The following is an 18,954-nucleotide window of genomic DNA, read 5'->3' on the forward strand; positions in this document are numbered from 1 at the left end:
GTATATGCAGAAACTTTTAAAGGTTATTATAGAAAAATAATCTAATAAAGGAATTGCTTTGGTTTAAAGGCCAAAAACTAGAGTGAAATCAAACAATCCATTCAAATCCATTGAGCTCTTGCAACAGATCTTGTTTTACATCTTACCATCTTCCTTTCAATCTTGATAAATAGATTTAATTTTCACTTCTCATAACACAAAACAAAAGCAGCGAGGCCTCATGTTATCATTTAGATTCTTGGATGCAGATAAAAGAGCATGAGTAGGCCTACAGAGCAGCAATAATTACAGAGCTGTAGTAATAAGAACGGTTAAATAACACATATATTTTAAAATGTGTCACATTTGATTTGGAGCCAGAGCTACAGCTACACATTTCCACTTTGGTGTGTCTTTGATCCATCCTTTAAATAATATCTGTCAAGTAATTAATAATCTTTCCTGTTAAATATCATGGGAGCAAACAAATTGTCAAGACTTCAAAACTTCCTTAAGAGGCCTTCAATGTATTAACAGTTAGTCTTTGTTGCAAGTTGAATTACATTTTTTATGCTCAATAAAAGTTCAGTAAAATCAATATGTGAAGACTAATTACAATAATTTAGTATAATTATTAAAATAGTGGTTATAATAGACCATAATGTGGTTGCAACGTAAGTAACACGTTGTTGTATAGTTTTTATAATTTTGTAATAATTGAAAATAATTGCATAATATAGAAAACTGTAATTAATCACAATGAAGGCAAAGCTTTGATTGTGTAATTCTTCTTTGGCTGGGGGGGAATCATAATCATTATCATTTACTACATTCACTTATTATAGTCAACAAATAAAAAAGGAAATTGTGTTTGTTTACAAAATGTGAAAAGAAAAAAATATATGAACATGTGATTCCTTTCTTTTTTTTTTTAACGAGATTTACTTTTTTATTGATTGTTTCCTGGCCCTTTAAACATCACATTTCCTGAGACCTTTAACATTACAATTTTCAGAATTTTTGGTATGTGAAGTAATTTTTTTTTTTTTAAATCCCCGATCACAGCTTCTGTCTGACTTGTTATATTAAAAGACTCCAATTTGTGTCATTTGTGATTAAATGTTTTTTTCTTTTTAAACTCTGATCAATCTTTTTGATAAAAAAGTAAAATGACACGAGGGATGAGGACACACACAACACAAAACTCGGCAGCCAACAGTATAAAATGAATAGAAGTTGTATACAGATTGGAGTTTTGAAAGAACTACATTCACTCTTCTAAAACTCTTTTTTTTGGCTTAACATAGTGGTTGTTTGTCATACTGAGAACACTGAATGCCATTGTGGTTTACCCTCCTTTTAATTTAGCAGCACATCACTAAGACAGAGACGGGGCTCACCTTAAAGGCGACAGGCAGCGTCTTGTTGCACCGCCAGTGGGAGGGCAGGACCGAGCACAGAAAGTTGGGGCTGTCGGTGCGGACCAGCTCGGCCGGGTGGTCGGCGATGATCTCGGCCATGCTACGGTTTTCGTGGGGGCGCAGTCTTGGCACCGCCGCCGCTGCGTCCGACTGGCCGCCCGGAGAGTTCACATCGTTCATCTTCCCTGGGACCGGCTGGAGGCTATTGGACGGCGGACTGAACCTCCGACTGGCGCTGGGATCTACGGGGATTCGCATCACAACAGCGTTGATTATCAGAAAAAATAGGCACCAAAGGCTCTCCAGCTCCTCTCCTTCTTTCTCTCTCTCACACACCCAGGGAGAAACTCCGCCACTGCTCGCTGAACCTCAGCGCGTCTGCCAATGGAAAATGGGACTTCGTGAGAGCACACCGCGTTTCAAAACCATTTCCACTACAAACTTTAGTGGGCGCCTTCAAGAGACATAAAATATACTTTTCCGGCAAAGAAAAACAACCCTTGAAAACTTGATGGTGTTTTAAATGACGAGCTCTTTTTTTTTTTCCTTGGGGGAAGCGTCCATGCGCCTTAACGCAGGCGTAGTTTCTCGTGGGTGGATAGAAATAACCGCAAATAAAGGTCCGAACGCGTAATAAGCTATACAATTACAACAAAAAAAGCAGGTATAAAATGGAAGAGTCGACCCAGATGCTCAGAAAAGCGCTGCTCCAGGTGCGTCATTGAAGTCTTTGTGCCAAACTGAAAGGCGCTATGAAAGCCCGCAGGCGATGAACACACACAAAAGTTTTCAAAGTCAAAGGAATAAGCTTTAACAATACTAAACAGAGCTATTTATAACCCCGCGGCAGCTGCAAAGTGTTCATATTTTCGGTAAAGTCTCGGCCGGTGTTGGACAGGCCTATAGGGTTAAAGTGGCTGATGAAGTCGGAAAAAAAATGCATCGCCGGTGAGATGAAGGAGGCGGAAAATAGAATCCCGTTTTTGTAGCCGTAAATGTGGTTAGTGTTTGGAGGCCGGGGTTTCCCGTGCTCAGGCTTTTTGTGGTTTATATAGCTCGAGCGCCCAGCAATTATTGCGCTGATGCGATTCCAACACGTGGTGTCTGGAATCAGATCCATTCCCTCCGCCATAATCTATCACGCCTATAGACGGCTGGACAGGTCTCAGTGTCTATACCTACGTGAAACACACATGGGGCAACATATTCACGCCTTTTCCCCCCCTGTCGTTATACAAATAGGAGTTGCACACAGCCTGCGGTACATACCGACATGTTAACGCACCCCTGGACCATCTGCGCGCTCCTAACTCTGGGGATGGTCATTTCCAGTCACTAACGTATCAGTCCGTCGGTCCGTGTTGTGTTACCACCTGTATGTCCCGACATGTGAGGAGCGTTCAGAGAGCCGAGTCTGGGTGAGAAGTGAGTTCCAGTCCATAAGGTATAGGAGTGAGTGAGTCACCGGAGAGCGGTGGGTGAGTCAGGTAGAGGCGCAGCGCAGGAGTAGAGTTTCACTCGGTCGCAGGGGAGAGCTGTTGTGCAGGTGTACAGGTATTCTCTGGGCTTTCATTTATCTTTACCCACCATTTGGCCATTTCTCTTTTCAGCAAGTCTGCTGGTTCAAATTTAATTTCACAATCTGTTTCTGTATCTCATAAAACTTATTATATTGTAGTATTTATTCCTCATTCTCTATTCCAGAGCTGTTCATATCGTAATATAACAACATAATACTGTTTATTCCAGCTCCCTTTGCACTATGCTCCTCAATTAAAATAAAAACTTCTGCATACTTTGCATTCTTCATTGCACTATTGCCTCAACCATATTGTTTCTGTTTATAGTGTGTATATATTAGTGAGTATATATATATTTTTTTTAGTGGTTTGTTTTTAGTTGGTGTAAGCGCATTGTGAGCAATGATGATCCAAAGCAAAATTCCTCATATGTGTCCTCATACCTGGCAAATAAAGCTGATTCTGATTCTGATTGTAGCCTATTGTATCTACATTTTACAATCGTTGGCAGCGCCAAAATATGATTTCTATAATAGGTAATTATGCACAACTCCTATTCATGAGCATATATTAAAATGACAGCAGTGTTATGCAATTATGTACATTTACTCAAGTACTACACTTTGAGGTGCTTGTATTTCATTTGTGTATTTCCATATCATGCAACTATTTGTCCTCCACTACATTTCAGAGGGATATACTGTACATATGTATGTATTCTGTATTCTACACTACATTTTATCAGACAGCTTTAGTTGCATTGCAGGTAAAGATTTGACATAAAAACATTTGAGGAGTTTTCTAAAATATGACGATTATTTTTAGAATAAACTGCCCAACAGTATATAAAGCATTTAAAATATCTTCCCAACTTAAACATTAAAATGACACCCACAAATCAGCGCGTGATGATAAGTGATAATACTCCATTGACATAATATATAATAGTCTTAAACTAGCAGGGGCCTTTTTTTACTGGTTTATGAATACTTAAGTATGTTTTATCATGTCATATTTTCAACGCAGGACTTTCAGAGTGTAGTATTGGTACTTATACTTTAAGGATCTTCTTCCACCACTGCTAAACGAAGGATACAAACATTTCCCAAACCAAAGAGAAAAGAAAAAATCATTCTGAGGAAATCTTATAAAAGAAAAACATTAATGGCGTTGTTACATCCATACATAATTGTAGCCTTCTTTTTTTTTTTAAACAAAAAATCTGTTAAAAAAAAAAAGAAATGAAAAAAATGGTCTGCTTTTATTTTAGTGCTGAAATATGTAATATATAGAGTAGATGCTGCTCTGAAGGCAGTTCCTGAGAAGGCCTGCTTGGCCTGCCCCTCCTGTGTCTACTGTAGAGGGCATCCTCCACCCTCTGTGAGACTCCATATCGCAGCCGGCTTTCGTCACCCCCCCCCACCCTCTGCCCTGAGTACCCATCCATCTGACAGTCTCCCAACAAGTCTTTTTCGAGTGCCACATCACACAGCAGCATGTGTATTTGCCACTTTGTGTTCCTTTTCCGTTCCTCCCAAACAAGCTTTTATTGCAGAGTCTTTAAGACAAAAGCCTTTGATATTTCAAAATAAAAGGGACCTCTGGTAGGCGCAGCTGTCGAGTTATTTGGGGCCTGTCAGGGCTTTTGCAGTTTGTGAAAAAGCCTATTAAGCTGCAGTCTTATACCTTTTCTTTATGATTTCTGTGTTGAGAGAAAAAGCCTAAAGCCTGAGCACTGTAACTTGAAATAACTTGACTTCTTGTGTTTCATAAGTATGCATGTATGTGGGTGTGCAGTGCACATACATTATTTCTGTTAACATGTGTGTGTGTGTGTGTGTGTGAGAGGATGTGGGAGGGATATATATATAAAGTCTGAAAGCATTGACATGCATCTGGCACCTCGTCATGTGGACGGGGAGGGAGAGAAAAAAAGAGTGATTGAGTTACACTTCCCCTCCGTGTGCCCCAAACACCAGAAATATGGTTCACATTGTCCAACATTCTCAAAGATCAACTAACAATTCATGGATGGATAAATGTGAATAGTGGTAATTAAATCTGTAATAGTGATAAACATGGCCTTGCAGGAACCGTGGAGCCGGTTATTCCAACAGAGTTAAGTTTCAGCTCCGATAATATCATTTGTTCACCGCTGAATACATTTGGCGTAATGTGGAAAACATCCTTAATGTTGTAGTGGAATTTAATTTAGGAAATGTTAGGGATGAAAAAATACTGAGTCAATTTCATGACATCAATTTGATCAGCCTAATTACTTATAATGCAGATGTGTTTTATGTTATTTTGACAGAAATTTAAACTGGAATTTGCTATTATTGTTATTTTTAAAGATAATTTGTTGGGGCTTTTCCACCTTTAAAGGACAGGACAGCTAGGTGAGAAAGGGGGAAGACATGCAGGAAATCGTCACAGGTCGGACTCAAACCCTCGACCTCTGCGTATATGTGAACCCAGCCACTTGAGCTGGAATTTAATTTTGGAATTCGTTTTTTGTATGGTTTATTCCTAAAAGACACAAATGAGTACATTGTATAATATAATGCCACTTTTTTACACTTACTTTCAGGCCAACTAATCAGTCTTAAATTTGGATTTTTTTTTGCACCCTGTTATTGTTCCATCAGAAGCAGCGACAGGAAGAGCCTCTTGATTTTCCCAGACTAATCCCAGGCCCCAAACGCAATTCCCCCCCCCGCTTCACTCCTGTGTAGTCGTGACTTTAACCCTGACAAGCTCAGCTCATCAAAGACTGTTTGTCCCATCTGACTCCGCTTTGCCTCTCCGCTGTTTGTCCAGCATCTGTCTTCCAGCTCCCTGCAGGATACAGCCCGCATGCATACACTAAGGCCTGGTGTCTGGCTTTCTGTCGTTCTGAGGTAGGGCAACCTCTGAGTTTGAAATCTTGTCGTTTGAAGTCTCGGAGATGTGAGGGAGACACCAGAGAAGGAGCTAATGTGCCAGAATACACTGTTCAATCAAAAAATTCCCGCTTCAGTGCTCTGGATTTAACCCGGCAAAAAATCAGCTTGTGATTAAATGTGAATGCTCTAATTTCCGCAAAGTATTTTTTGTGGACGTTTAGGATATTCGACCTATCTGTCTCTGTATAAACAAACTTAATATTATGTAGTAATGAATCTAGCATAAAGCTGATCAGTCAGTGGGACCGCTGCTCGCCTGGTGCACAGCTGGGTCGTCTCTCTCAGCTCTGGTATTATTCATCTACTGTGTTACACTGGCTTGGAGTCATTGCACAGTAGGAGAAGTCACTAACAGTGAAGAACCACAGTATACAACATTGGGCAGGATGTGCGTTTTATGATTTATAGTAATATTGTATTTCTGCCGCTCAGTTTCAATTATTTGTTTTCAATAAAAATCAAACTCAGCTGACACTCATTGACTAATTTTCCTGTCGAGATATCAAGCTTGTAATAAAAGTTTCTGTTCTCATTCCCACTTGAATGACAAAGACTGTGTGAACCGCTAATATTTACGCACACGCGCTTTAATGTTGTCAGCAAACTAACCATGCCTCTCTCTTCCCTTGTCTTTTTTTCTCTATCACAACTGTGCATCTGTCAACATCTTTACATCTCTCTTGCTGTTTGACATACGCTGAGACGCAAACAAACACACACTTAATGTCCCATCTATCCTCACTAATAACTCATTAGGATAGACGCAGGACAAACAAAGCACGGTGTTGACGCTAAAAGGTACATCAGTGAAAGAGTTTAGGCATGCGCATGAACGCACTTTTAATTTAGACAATAACCATATATTTGACTTCATAATAAAAACAAAAGAGAACATCTCTTTAACGTTCTCCTTTAAAAAAACACACTCTCTCATGATTCAAGAGGAAAAGTACAACCACTGAAGACTCAGGATAAAGGCTCCATTTCACAGTGGTGCATTTTTCAAGACACTTAATTATAGCTTTCTAGAGGAGGGCTGTGACGATGCCCAGGCCTTTTAAGCTCTAACGGGATGTTTCCATGTTTGGCAGGCTACCATCCAACCGGTCTGCCAGCTAACCAATCAGCGAGCCCACCAGGCTAGGCAGCAGAGCAGCCGAAGATCCAGTCTACTAGCCAATCAACTAAACCAACCAGGAGAGCAGAGAAGCCACCACAAAACTAGCCTGCAGGTCACTAAGTTGGGCTGATAGCTGGCCAATGAGGCAGTCAATTAGCTACCCAGCTAGCCATCGGAAAAGCAGAAACTTTACTCCTCGTGACCTCATCGACACAACCTCACCAACTCATGCACTCATCCTAGATCACAGCAAAGCCCTTAATGACTGTTTGTCACACAGCCTGTGACATCACCGTGAACTGTTAAGATGAGGATGGCACGTTCTGCGGTGTGTGTGTGTGTGTGTGTGTGTTTGCATGTTTCCAGAGCGACCATCCAAGTTTTGTACAGGACTTTGAGGTGGATGGAGTGGCTGGTGCCTACAGAGTTTAATGTATTAATTTCTTAGTGAGAAAGTGCATGCAGAAAGACTAAGTCTGATATTTCACTCTGTTCTTGACATGGCAGAGAGCAGCATGGAAATAGATGGAGACATGGAGGGGGCAGCTGCTCACTGCTTGTGGCAAGAGGGTAGAGAAGGAGGGAGTGAGGAGGAGGAGGGGTATAAAGACAATTTCCTCTCTGCTCTTATTGCTCTGACTGTCTGCCGCCTACCGCCTTCATGGAGGTCCCTAATTGAGATCACTTGTACTTAAAAATAGGAACAAAAAAAGGAACCTCTGTGGGCTGGGAGATGGAGAGGAGAAAATAAAGCAGTAATATGTGACGAAGGCTGCCATTAAAGAGTCCCAATGATAGATCTGAGCGACTGGGGCACAGAGCTGAGAAGTCGTTCTCGGTCTGCCAGGGAACGCTCAGATGTTGACGTGTCACACACCACCTGCTGTCACAGCGCTACAACTGTGCATGTGTAAGACTGTATTTTGTATTTTTTGGGTCTGGGTGTGTGTGTGTGTGTGTGTGTGTGTGTGTGTGTGTGTGTGTGTGTGTGTGTGTGTGTGTGTGTGTGTGTGTGGGTGGGTTGCTGTGTTTCTGGGTCTTTGATGGGGTAGAGTGACAGTGCCTGGGGCTGAGTCCAGACATAAGTCAAAAAGAGGGAGTTCAGTTTTTCCACTTTGTATGTGAGTGTGTGTGTGAGTGGGATTATGTATGTGTGTGTACGTTACAGTTTGTCTTTACATTGCTGCAACACAATATATCTAAAGTAATCAGTCATATTTGGCCGCCCCACTGTATGCAGCCATTGTGTCATTAGCTATGCTATTATTAGTCCTTCACTTTAATTTAGCTGTTCCACCAATCAAGCCCTCCCTCGAGCTGCCTTTCCCAGACTTGGTCCCAGAGTGTCCATAAGGCGCACTGGTTTCCCATTCAAAGCATCTATCACTCAATCAGGTCTGATAACGCTATTAATCAAACCATGAGACCCCCTCCTCGGAGACCAGTTTGAAGGATTGGCTTGAAGGAAACGCAGCATATCCAGGAGTGGTACTGGACCACGGCTGGGAACAGGAACCCTGTAAAGAGCGTTTTTCTTGGATCGAGACCCTCTGTAGGTGCTAAAGACAATACAGACACTCGGGCTAGGCCAACATTCCACTTTACACTTTTCCCTTCCTCTGTGCATTTCACTGGTCTACTTCCCTTCTGCAAACTAGCCGGCTAGTATCAAAATATTTATAGTACATCAGCAAGACATGCTGTTCTCATGTATCCAGGACCGTTTAGCCCTGTGTTCATTATGCAAGGTAAAACTAATACCAGATTTATAGAGGGAGACTTCTCTCTGTTCTCCCCCGTCCGTGCAGTGCGATTGACGATGATTTATGCGAGGCACGGAGGCACAGGCGAGATAAACAGCGTGACTACACGGGGAGAGGCAAACATGCAGCGGGCCAGACTAGCACTCGCAGGGGGGCTATCAGCTATCACTCGCCCCTTTCCACTGCTCCTGTTTCGAGATTGGGCTGGAGACAACGGAGGGAGAGGAAGGAGACAGGAGGTAAGGATGTATGTACTGCATGTACATGCATGAAGGCAGCGTGGAGGAATGTTCACTGGGTCCAAATCGATATAAAGAGCCAGATGGGGGGCTGGGGGGGAGGGAGTCTGTCATGGATGTTCAATTGCACGCAGACATAAACATAAACTGTGTAAACCCACGACTTGAAATGTACCATATGCATTTTTTGTCTCGGAGTGTTTAAATGTGTTAAATATACTATATCTGTTTTGCTTGGCCATCGTCACAGACTACAAATATTGCTGACAGTCAGTGAGCCCATTTCAAAAAGTTTAGGATGAAGTTCTGGCATTGCTTTTGTTACTTTATTTCTGGGGGGTAATCAATGTCAAAACTGTCAGTCAGTGTGTCCAGCACTGAGACAACAGCCAATCAGATAAACAGGAAATGAAAAAACTGTACTGGGGAGGCATATGGCCACAGCACTGGGCTTGCATCAAGCAGCAGCACTCAACTTCCAAGGGTTGGGATCTCGCTCTCCTTTTCTGTTTTTTCCCGATCTCCTTCCTGATCACGGTCCAGCTCGGGGCTGCTCCAAAAACACAGAGCCTGAACTCTGCAACCTGGAACCATACACACTAGATCGGATTCCAAACAATTTAGACGTCGAAATGGCGCGGGAAGCCTTGGCTCGTGAAAATATTGAGAGGCCTCACTGATCATCTGATGCTCTGTGTGCTGAACAAGTTAACAAATTAAGTTGAGAGTGTCACCGCTGATGCAGCACACTCAGAGATGGGCTTTTGCCAAAAAGCTTAGCCTGTAATTACACTGAGCCTATTAAGCTACAGGTCAAAAATGACTCACAACAAGGTGGGGGTGTGGAGGGGCAGAAAGGGAAGGGTGGATGGAGTTCACTTTCATAGCTTCCAGGCCGAGATATCCTCAGACAAAATCAATGGCACTCATGTTTGGAAAAGCGGGATCATTGAAAGAAAACACCATGAAAGTATGGGGAAAAACTTGATTTCACAGACGATCAAAGACTATTGTGTGATTATTTGACCTATGACCCTGTATTTTCCACGCTAGAACAGAAATTGCTGGTTATTCCAGGACAGGGCCTTTTCATGTCCTGTGTGCTCTGCCCCTAGTTGAGACTCATATGACGCCAGTTTAAAAGCGCCTAAATCGAGTCCTAAGCAAGGAGACTCATCGACTGCTGGGTCCCACGGGGAACATCAATTACGTTGTGAAATGCTGGCCTTCAAACACAATCTATTCTGTGGTGTTAAGCTAAGAAATTGAACGTCACACACATAAAAATCCCTCTTTGGCAACAGGATTGTTGGGATGTGGTCTCGGGCTGACAATTAAATTGTCCGCTTGGAATATACTGTCACTCTGGAAGCACAAGATTGATGGCGAATAATTTCGCGGGAAATTATCATCTTAAATGTGTTTTTATGGCGTCGTAGATCACTCTGATTTGATCTTGTGTCCTTGGGAGACTCAAAACTGTCCCCAGTAGTTGCAGAACGTATTCACAGACAATTAAAGAAGCTCTTAACAATCCAACCTCCTCTCGCTAAACTATCTAGCTGAAACAAGTCCTCCACCAAACTCGTGCTCTCAAGCAACTTTCCTGCAAAATAGGCAACCATTTAAAACTTTAAAAACCACAAATCATTAACACGTAGCTCTCTGAACATCTTTCAGGCAAAGCAAAGCAGCTTCTACGAGTAAAGAAAGCCTCTGAATCGTTATACAGGTATACAGGGTTAGAAGCTGTAAACATTAAACCCGTGTTTACTATGCAAGGGATTTTTTTTCATTAGTAATTGCCTCACACTGAGCCTGATGATTTGGTAATATTTATGATAGGCCCTTGGGGTCTGCTTCCCTCTCAGTCTCTCTTATGTCTATAAAATCTTGTGCAGTCAAGGTCCCATTAGAACCTTATTGTGTATGTGCTTTTAAAGCCTGAGTCTATGCTGTCTTTAATGTGCGTAGGCCATATGCTTGAGTGCGGATATGCATGTGATGTGTATAGCAGTATGTGCAGCAGCCAAGGGGCCGGCTCTGAGACTTTGGTTAACCGGTCTATAATTTGGAGGCCCGGTGAAGACTCCCAGCAGCCTCTCAGTGTGTTTACCAACTCCACTCTTTCTGCTGCATCTGCACGGTCCTGCAGGAAAAGGGCGTGTGTCTGTGTCCATCTGGATGCGTGTGTATATGTGTGTGTAGGTGTAATCATGTGTGTAACGTAGTATTCATGTGAAAGTGACATTTTGTAGAATAGGTAAAGATACATTTGTCTGTGGGCATTGTAAAGCTCATTTGGACCATTCATTTCCTTAAAGTAACATACTTTCCAACCACCGCTTCCAATTAAGCTAAAGAACTCTGACATCCCTCATTCTTTTTTTTCCTCCTACACCTTTAAGCTACAGTAAATCAAGGCTAGAATACACATGCGCCACCCTGAATTGGTAGCTTTGTCATAAATAAGAAAACAAAAAGAGCTCAACATCACAAAAAATACACTTTGTCAGCAAAAAATGGCTGCTATTTTTGTTTGTGCCGAGAGTAATTCCCCAGAGACTTAAATGCGCGCTTTCCGTCTCAATTGGGCTCTTTCTTTTTTCCACCGATCCTCCTCCCAAGCAGGAATAAAAAGAAAACAATGCAATTCAAAAGGCCAGAGCTCCCAGCCTGTCATTTAGCTGTAACTTTGAATTGTTTTTGCTCTGCGTGAGCTGTTTTCTTTCCCTCTCTCTCTCTTTCTCTCTCTCACACACACACACACACACACACACACACACAAAATTGTTGCAGCATCCTTACATACCACCACGAGAGAGGAAGAAAGACAGAGGAGGAGAGGAACTTTCAAAATATCACTCTAATAAAATATTCTTGCTCCTCTGGGATACTCCTTTGCTCATTCAGCATCAGGAGAAGTGAAGTGGAAAACGCCTGTTATTGGTCTCCGTCCAAAGAAGAGAAAGAGAGAAAAGAGAGAGAGACCTATTTCCTTTGGGGAAAAAATAGAACGAACAGCGCAACAGTTGACGGAAAACTTTTAACTGCGACAACAAAATGAACTACAGACGACTGTAAGAGGGCAGCTGTCTGGGTGAGTGACAGGATTCGACTCCAGACTGAAAGCCTGCTGCAGTGAGGATCAGACAATGTGTATGTATGTAGACTTCGATCACACAGAGCTGCTTGTTGGAGCGCTCTGATTGGATTGAATGTGTGTAAACTGGAACAGCTCGGGGATCAGCATAAAACACACCAGCTACAAGTTCTTTAGAGATGCCAGACTCAGTCACAGCAAAGAGCTTTGAAACAACCTGAAATGTAACATAGGGGATTTTGCAGTCTTGCAACATTGCTGTACGAGCAGAAAACTTTCGTCTCTTTTCACAGCAAGAGTTGTGCAGACTTCTGGAAATTTGCAGCAAAGTTGCGAGACTGAAAACTTAACCAGCAGCACTTTCTTGTAACCTCCTTTTTTTCTTTTATAAGCAGTAATTAACAACCAATAAACAGTACATTCTTAAGTGTCTTTTACTGTTTTTGTCAACAACTATAACTCGTCCTTTGAAGCATTCAGCTTGAAAATACAGGAGAACACAATTGTTATCATCTAAAATACATCTTTATATAAAATATATGAACGTATTTGTTTTTCTTTATAAATGAAGCCATTATTTAACTTGTTCCCTTTGGTTGAGTCAGCCTTTGGTTTCAAATTTTGCGGGGTGCTTAAACCACGTAATACTTGGTTACCTGTCTAGTTTAGTGTGTATAGGAACAATAATACCTCTCCTTCACTCACCACAACAACTGAGAAAACTCGTCCCGCTGATGAAGGCAATGAAATGCGGTTGAAAGCCCTAGGAGAAATCTGGCAAATGAACGGATAGCTTATGGAGGCTTTATGGGAGGAGTTAAAATAGTTCACAAATACATTAATAAACCCTTAAAATATCATAATAACTGCTTACGATTCCATTATAGTGGGTTATGAACAATTCTTCTATTCAAGTTTAGCTGAACATACTGCTTATAAAGGCTAAATAAGGGGGTTAAAGTAATGTATTACTACATAACTTCATAATGTTTTAGTTCAACTATCTGCGTGCACATTTCCTTTCTTTCTTTCTTTCTTTCTCTCTCTCGCTCTCTGGAGACCACTTTACAAATGAGAGCTACCATTTCTAGCCTCTATCTTCTCCCTGGAGACCTGTCAATATCAGCTACACACACTATTCAAAGTTCAAAGACTAGCATCCCACTACACACACCTACACACACTCTCCTGGCCCCTTTTGTATCTCTGGGGCATATTTAATTTCAGTGTCTGTGTACACATTTTATTATGTCTCCATACGTGCATGTGTGTGTGTGTGTGTGTGTGTGTGTGTGCCACAGGTGGTACGGTGCTGGTGACTCTGCTCTGATAATTGCGGTGACCAAAGCATTGCCGCCCTGTCACATTTGTCATCGCCCTTTTCCTGAAAGCGTGGGTGGGAGGGGAAGGATGGAGGGAGCACATAAGGAGAAGGAGGAAGGAAGAGGAGAAGAGAGGAGAGGAGGTAGATGATGGTAAATGGCCACCCCCGTGGCACCATATGGGAGGTGGTTTGAAAGAGTCAGTCTTGTGTTGCTCTTGCTGTGTGCCTCATGAGTGCAAACCGATCCTTTCCTTTGTATCGTATCTCTGTCTCACTTACTCTGTTTCTTCCTTTTAATGTTTCTTTCTCACTCTCTAATTTTCACACTTTTTATACCTCACTCTCACATTAAAGAACAAACATGGAACCCCTCGCTTCCCCCCACCCCCTTACACACACACACACAAACACACACACAAGGCCATCAGAGTTGTAAGACTGCCATTAAAGGCTTGCGTGGGCGTTGCCAAGTAGGTGGGCACTCTGATTTTCAGGTGTATTTGATCTGTTGTGTTCACACCTCGGCCCTGGCGGAGGGCCAACTGTGTGGGCAGGTAATTTGAGCAAATTAGGGGATGGGGCCTGTGTATTATTAATGACACCCTCCATTGCACGCCTACCTATTGTTCCTTCCTCTGCAAGCACCTTTCTTTTCTTCCGCTCCGAGTCCCTTGGTCCCATCTGTGCCTCCTGCTCAACACCCACCTTCAGCCCCTCTGAAGGCACAGTGTATGGAATGCACACACACACACAAACGGTGCACATTGGACGGGGGCGGCAGAAGGGGGGGATTGGTTCCAGGTGGCAGTTTGAGTGAGAGCATTAATCAAGTGGACAGATCTTCCTGTCACAGACACCTTTAGTGTGCACACACACACAGAGAAGTAACAAACACCACTAACCAAACTCCCATTTAAAATACAACGTTTTTAAATGTGTGCTGAGTGACAAATGATTATGACTTGTGAGAAAGTGAGCAGTGATACCAACGTCTGAAGACACGTTGTAACAAGGTGTACTTATCCCCTCAGACAGCCCTACTGATCTACTGCCAAGCTATTGATCACAGTTAGAGCTGGAACTCTTTGATACTCTTTTACTCATCTTGTGTTACCTTTTCAAAAAATCTAGTAGAATCCTACCCTGTGGGTTATTTGACATAAACAATCAGAATTTCCTAAAAAATATTGCTAACACATCCAACCCGTGCTGCTCTTTTCATGACCTGCTGGTAAGTAGGTTTATGTTTTTGGGAGTTTGGCCTGAGTCAGAGGGGATACCGCATTCCTTTAAGATTAAACTAACAGGGGGAAAAAATCTGCCCTTTTCTCGATGCCGGGCAGAACAGGTATGGCCTTGTGTAGGTGCTGCGGCCACGCTCACACTCACATCATTACAGGCTGAACCCAAACATCCAGGAGACTCGACACTCCATATTTCCCCCTTATAGAAACACGGCGCGTGGAAGCGAAGCCGCCTCGGCCGTTTCGCAGGAAAGCGACTGGAAAGGCAAAACAATGCTGTTCAGGTTTCAGTGGTTTGCTGTATCAGCTCTGCTTAAAGCCGTCTTCTGACTTAAATAACTCAAATAAAACATGGAAGAGAGAAAAAGAGAGGACATGAAACAGACAGGGCAACGTGAAAGAGGTATATGAATCTGGGTTATAATACTGGGGTTCTGTTTCATTCGAGTGAATCGGTTCCAAGATAGACCAATTTTCAAAGTGTTAGGTAGTTACTTCCTCTCTGAGGGCTTATATCGGATAACGGTAATTCGCACAGCATGATGCAATTGAAATGGATGAAGGGCCGCAGGATCTTGTTAAGTGTGAAAATAGCACAGCGCTGCATTAAAAACCTTGCTGGCTAACGCAATGGCATTAAACTACCTGGTAATTATGGTCCATTCAAAAAGCATAGCTTTGCGTACTGTTGGGCGAGTTTGCAGAGCCATCCAAAAAACACACACCAATTTGGCACAGAGCTAGAGTAAACACAGCTAACATATTTAATGTTTGCTATGATTTTTGAGACAAAAAGCAGAGATGTTAGTACTCGTATCATTCAACAAATAGGCTCTATCGCTCCATCAGGGAAAATGTTTTCCATTCTATTATCAACACAGGCAGAAACCTACAGTAAGCACCGTCAATTGGCAGGTTCTCTTATCATAACAGTGTAATTAGCCCCCCAGCTACTGACTATGGGGATAAAAGAAGAGATAATACACAGTTCCTTGTGAGTATTTACACTAAACTCCTTGTTTGTTGTTGAATTCTGCAGTAAAACTCCATTTATTCAATGTTTCAATAACTCCTCAGTGCTTCATTTGGAAGGAGGAGAAGCAGATATTGTTCCTGTCTCTACAGTTCAGAGTTGTTCTGGACGAGACAACAAAGTGTGGCGGTGCACACTACAGAAAAAAAGGGCCTCACAATCAGGCTTTCTCTCGTTTTCTTGGAAAAGGCCAAACTCATTTCCATTAAATTCAGGTATCATTTTTCAGATATAATGGATTCAAAATATGTTCTTATGACCATGCAAATACATTTACAAATGAAAAGAAAAACAAACCTGAGGAGAAGAGTTCCCATGACTCTCTCATTTAGACCTTAATAACTGCCTACAGCCTATTTAGGGCCATAATTAACCCACCGTTCACTGTTGGTACATATGAGTGAAAATACAGACCAATTAATCTATCTTTGATTAAACACTGATCACATTAACACTCGGTAGCTCCCTGATTACCCTCAGGAATTTTGGAGACTAATGTGAACCTCCAGTGCTAATAAGTCCTAATAGCTGGTGCAAAGACACACAGCACCATTTTACTCCATCAATGTGACCCTGCCGGGATTAAATAACATGTTTGCCTCAGAGGTACAATTAACCATTGCTAAATAGAGTTCCTTTGAGCATGGAGTTTAGGGAAGAGTCTTCTCTGCACAGTAGCAGCCAGTGAAGCGCTCAGATTTTCCCCCCTGGCTTTTTCAAATTACCTATTGATGAGTGGGCTTCACGTCTCTCCCTGGCTGTGGGGGGGGGGAGGAGGGGATGTCTGGTTCACTTTTAAGATGTCTCCGAGAAGGAGGCCTGTGGTTAGATCTAAGGCAACACTTATGCAACAGAAGCTGCCTTTCTCAAATACATATACGGTTTCCCTGCAAATTATCTGACATTTTCTTAGGGGAAAGTTTTCCGCCTGGAGTCTTCAGATATTTACCCACATCGCCCCGCTTTTCTTTTGATCGTGTTGATTTGGGTCCGTCTGTGCAAGCACTTTTTTTCTCTTCATTGCAGCGACTGCACAACCTTACTCAACGATAATTGCTCCCATGACTTAATTGTCTATATGTAATTAAGTTTTTAATAGAGAAAATAGGCACTTAAATGTTCGCCAGAGAGGCATGGTGGTTGAGTGGGTGCCACACATGTTGAAGATTATTCTGCCCTCCTCATCTGATCTGCCAGTCTGAGAAGTTATAAAAAAAATGTATTTGAGGCAATTAAATGAAACTTGCTTGATGTAAATGCCAAGACAAATTTTAATGAGCCCCCTTTTCTCAATTTGGAATATTTTCCCGCTCATTCAAGTCAGCTCAGTTTATCGCTGGGAATGTACACTCAGTCCTAAATTAAAGTTGTCCTTAAATACAAACCAACGGTTGGGATGGAGTAATGTGGCTTTCTAACTAACAAAACATATTTTGTAACGTTTTGTTCTCATAAAACTGGCTGACGCCGGACAAAATGATCCAGGAGAAACATGGGAGCAGGAGAACTCGAAGAAAATGTATAAAATCAACAGAAGGCAAGACTCGAGCTTAATTACTTCATGTTTTGGTCCACTAAATGGATTCAAGTTGCGAGCAATAGACAATCCTTAATCTCCCAAATCAAGATTGAAAGAAATAAGTATATGTATTAAAATCCATGAAGCAATTTTTTTAAATCAAATGTCACCCTATTGTCATCAAATCAAACTTCAATCAAACTTAGATCCTCTTTTGGTCTGACCTGAACAAATGGCGCCAATCTTAATTTTCACCAGTTCTAATACACTACAGTAGACTCCATTTATTTATTTTATATCATAAATACAACAGAAAGCACTGGTGGTCTTGCAAACTCACATTTTGCCGTCGAGGGGTCTTTTTGTGGTTGTACCCACAGATTTACTACCCAGATGTTCATAAACAGGGGCAACGCCACTGAGCCGCAGCACAATCTCAATCCGCAATACACTAAACGAGAGAATTGATCAGTGATTATCTTTCCTCCGAGTCGCTCCACCTGAACATCTGTACACATCTGCTCCTCTCTCCCTCTGCCACAGCATGCTTTCAATTTCCTGCAGCGCTGCTCGTCTCCGCTCGTTCTCCCGCGCGCCGACCCCAGAGACACACAGAGAGGTCAGGGGTTAACATGGTAATAGGTGGTGGTGATTGGTGGAAGACGCTCACTCTCTCCCGGCTTTCAGAGTGTATTAGGAGCCACCGTGCTTCTGTGTGGAGCAGGAGCCCAGAACAGCTGTGTCTGACCACGGAGCGGCTTCTTAAAAACATCTTTTAAACATTTGATTTGGACAGAGGAGCTGAGGCTATGGACCGGAGCGAGAAGGGGGGGGGGGGGGGGCTATTATACTGTCTATTCCTTGTGTCGCACAGGAATGGAAATGTTTGTTTAAATTTGAAAATTCATCTGGCAACCCTAAAACATCATTTATTTTGCTGATTAAATTAGATTGTGTAAAGAAGCTGTCACAATAGAATACAGCAAACCCAAAACAGAGGCCGCAAACGGGAGCGCGCAAGTCGGCCTTAACATGTAATTGAAAATCATAAAGTTGACACTGCTACCGTTCACAGGTTTTCAATTTTTGTGGTCTTTTTTTCCTATAGATCCCCTTTGGTAGGCAAGCAGGATTTAGGAGGATCAGATAAAGGAAATATAGATGAATATGAAGAATATGTTGACTATAAAAGGGTAATTGTGCAACTATTTAAAAACAAGAAATGGTTTATATACAAACTTTAACTTTAGTAATTTGAGGAGAAGCAATAAGTCAGGGTAAATCGATAAGATTCAAATAAATGTATACATAAATAGTCTAGCACTCAAATTATAAATTCATTTTTTATGTCTGTTGATGAAATGCTCCCTGGAGGCTGCAGAAACCTACACTGATTCATTAATTAATGACAGCAGCACGACTGAACAGTGTGAGGAAACGAATACAGACCTTTCTTGGCAAACTAATCAATACTTCTTCCATACGCACAACGGAGACACCCAACGCACACAACTGAGTAATCCCCACATCTTGTTTCAATGCTCGACTGTAAACTCTCTGGTGCAGCGTCTGTTTACGTTTGTCAAAAATATCACCCATGCTTTTGTTTTTGGTTCCGCAATGGCATCGCTTTGTAAATCTAAGGGTATGTTGCACAAACATGTCATCTTCTTCTTTGAGAAATATTTATAAACATAACGTAGAGTAAATTGCGGAATCTTTCGTTTTCCTGCGCACCGCAAAA

General features: G+C 42.0%; 1 protein-coding gene across 3 annotated transcripts in view; it reads right to left on the reverse strand.

Moving 5' to 3' along the window:
- runx2b (RUNX family transcription factor 2b) overlaps positions 1-18,954 on the reverse strand; it is a 43,134-nt gene that overhangs the window by 22,898 nt on the left and 1,282 nt on the right. For 2 of the 3 annotated variants that reach the window (XM_034899514.1, XM_034899515.1), the window contains one exon: positions 1,380-1,642. In XM_034899514.1, coding sequence (XP_034755405.1) covers positions 1,380-1,642 — 263 coding nt within the window. Of the gene's footprint in view, positions 1-1,379; positions 1,643-2,669; positions 2,933-18,954 lie in introns of those variants that run through there. The other variant, XM_034899516.1, reaches the window with a different exon arrangement.

Source organism: Etheostoma cragini, chromosome 18 (genome assembly GCF_013103735.1).
Source record: "Etheostoma cragini isolate CJK2018 chromosome 18, CSU_Ecrag_1.0, whole genome shotgun sequence".
NCBI lineage: Eukaryota > Metazoa > Chordata > Actinopteri > Perciformes > Percidae > Etheostoma > Etheostoma cragini.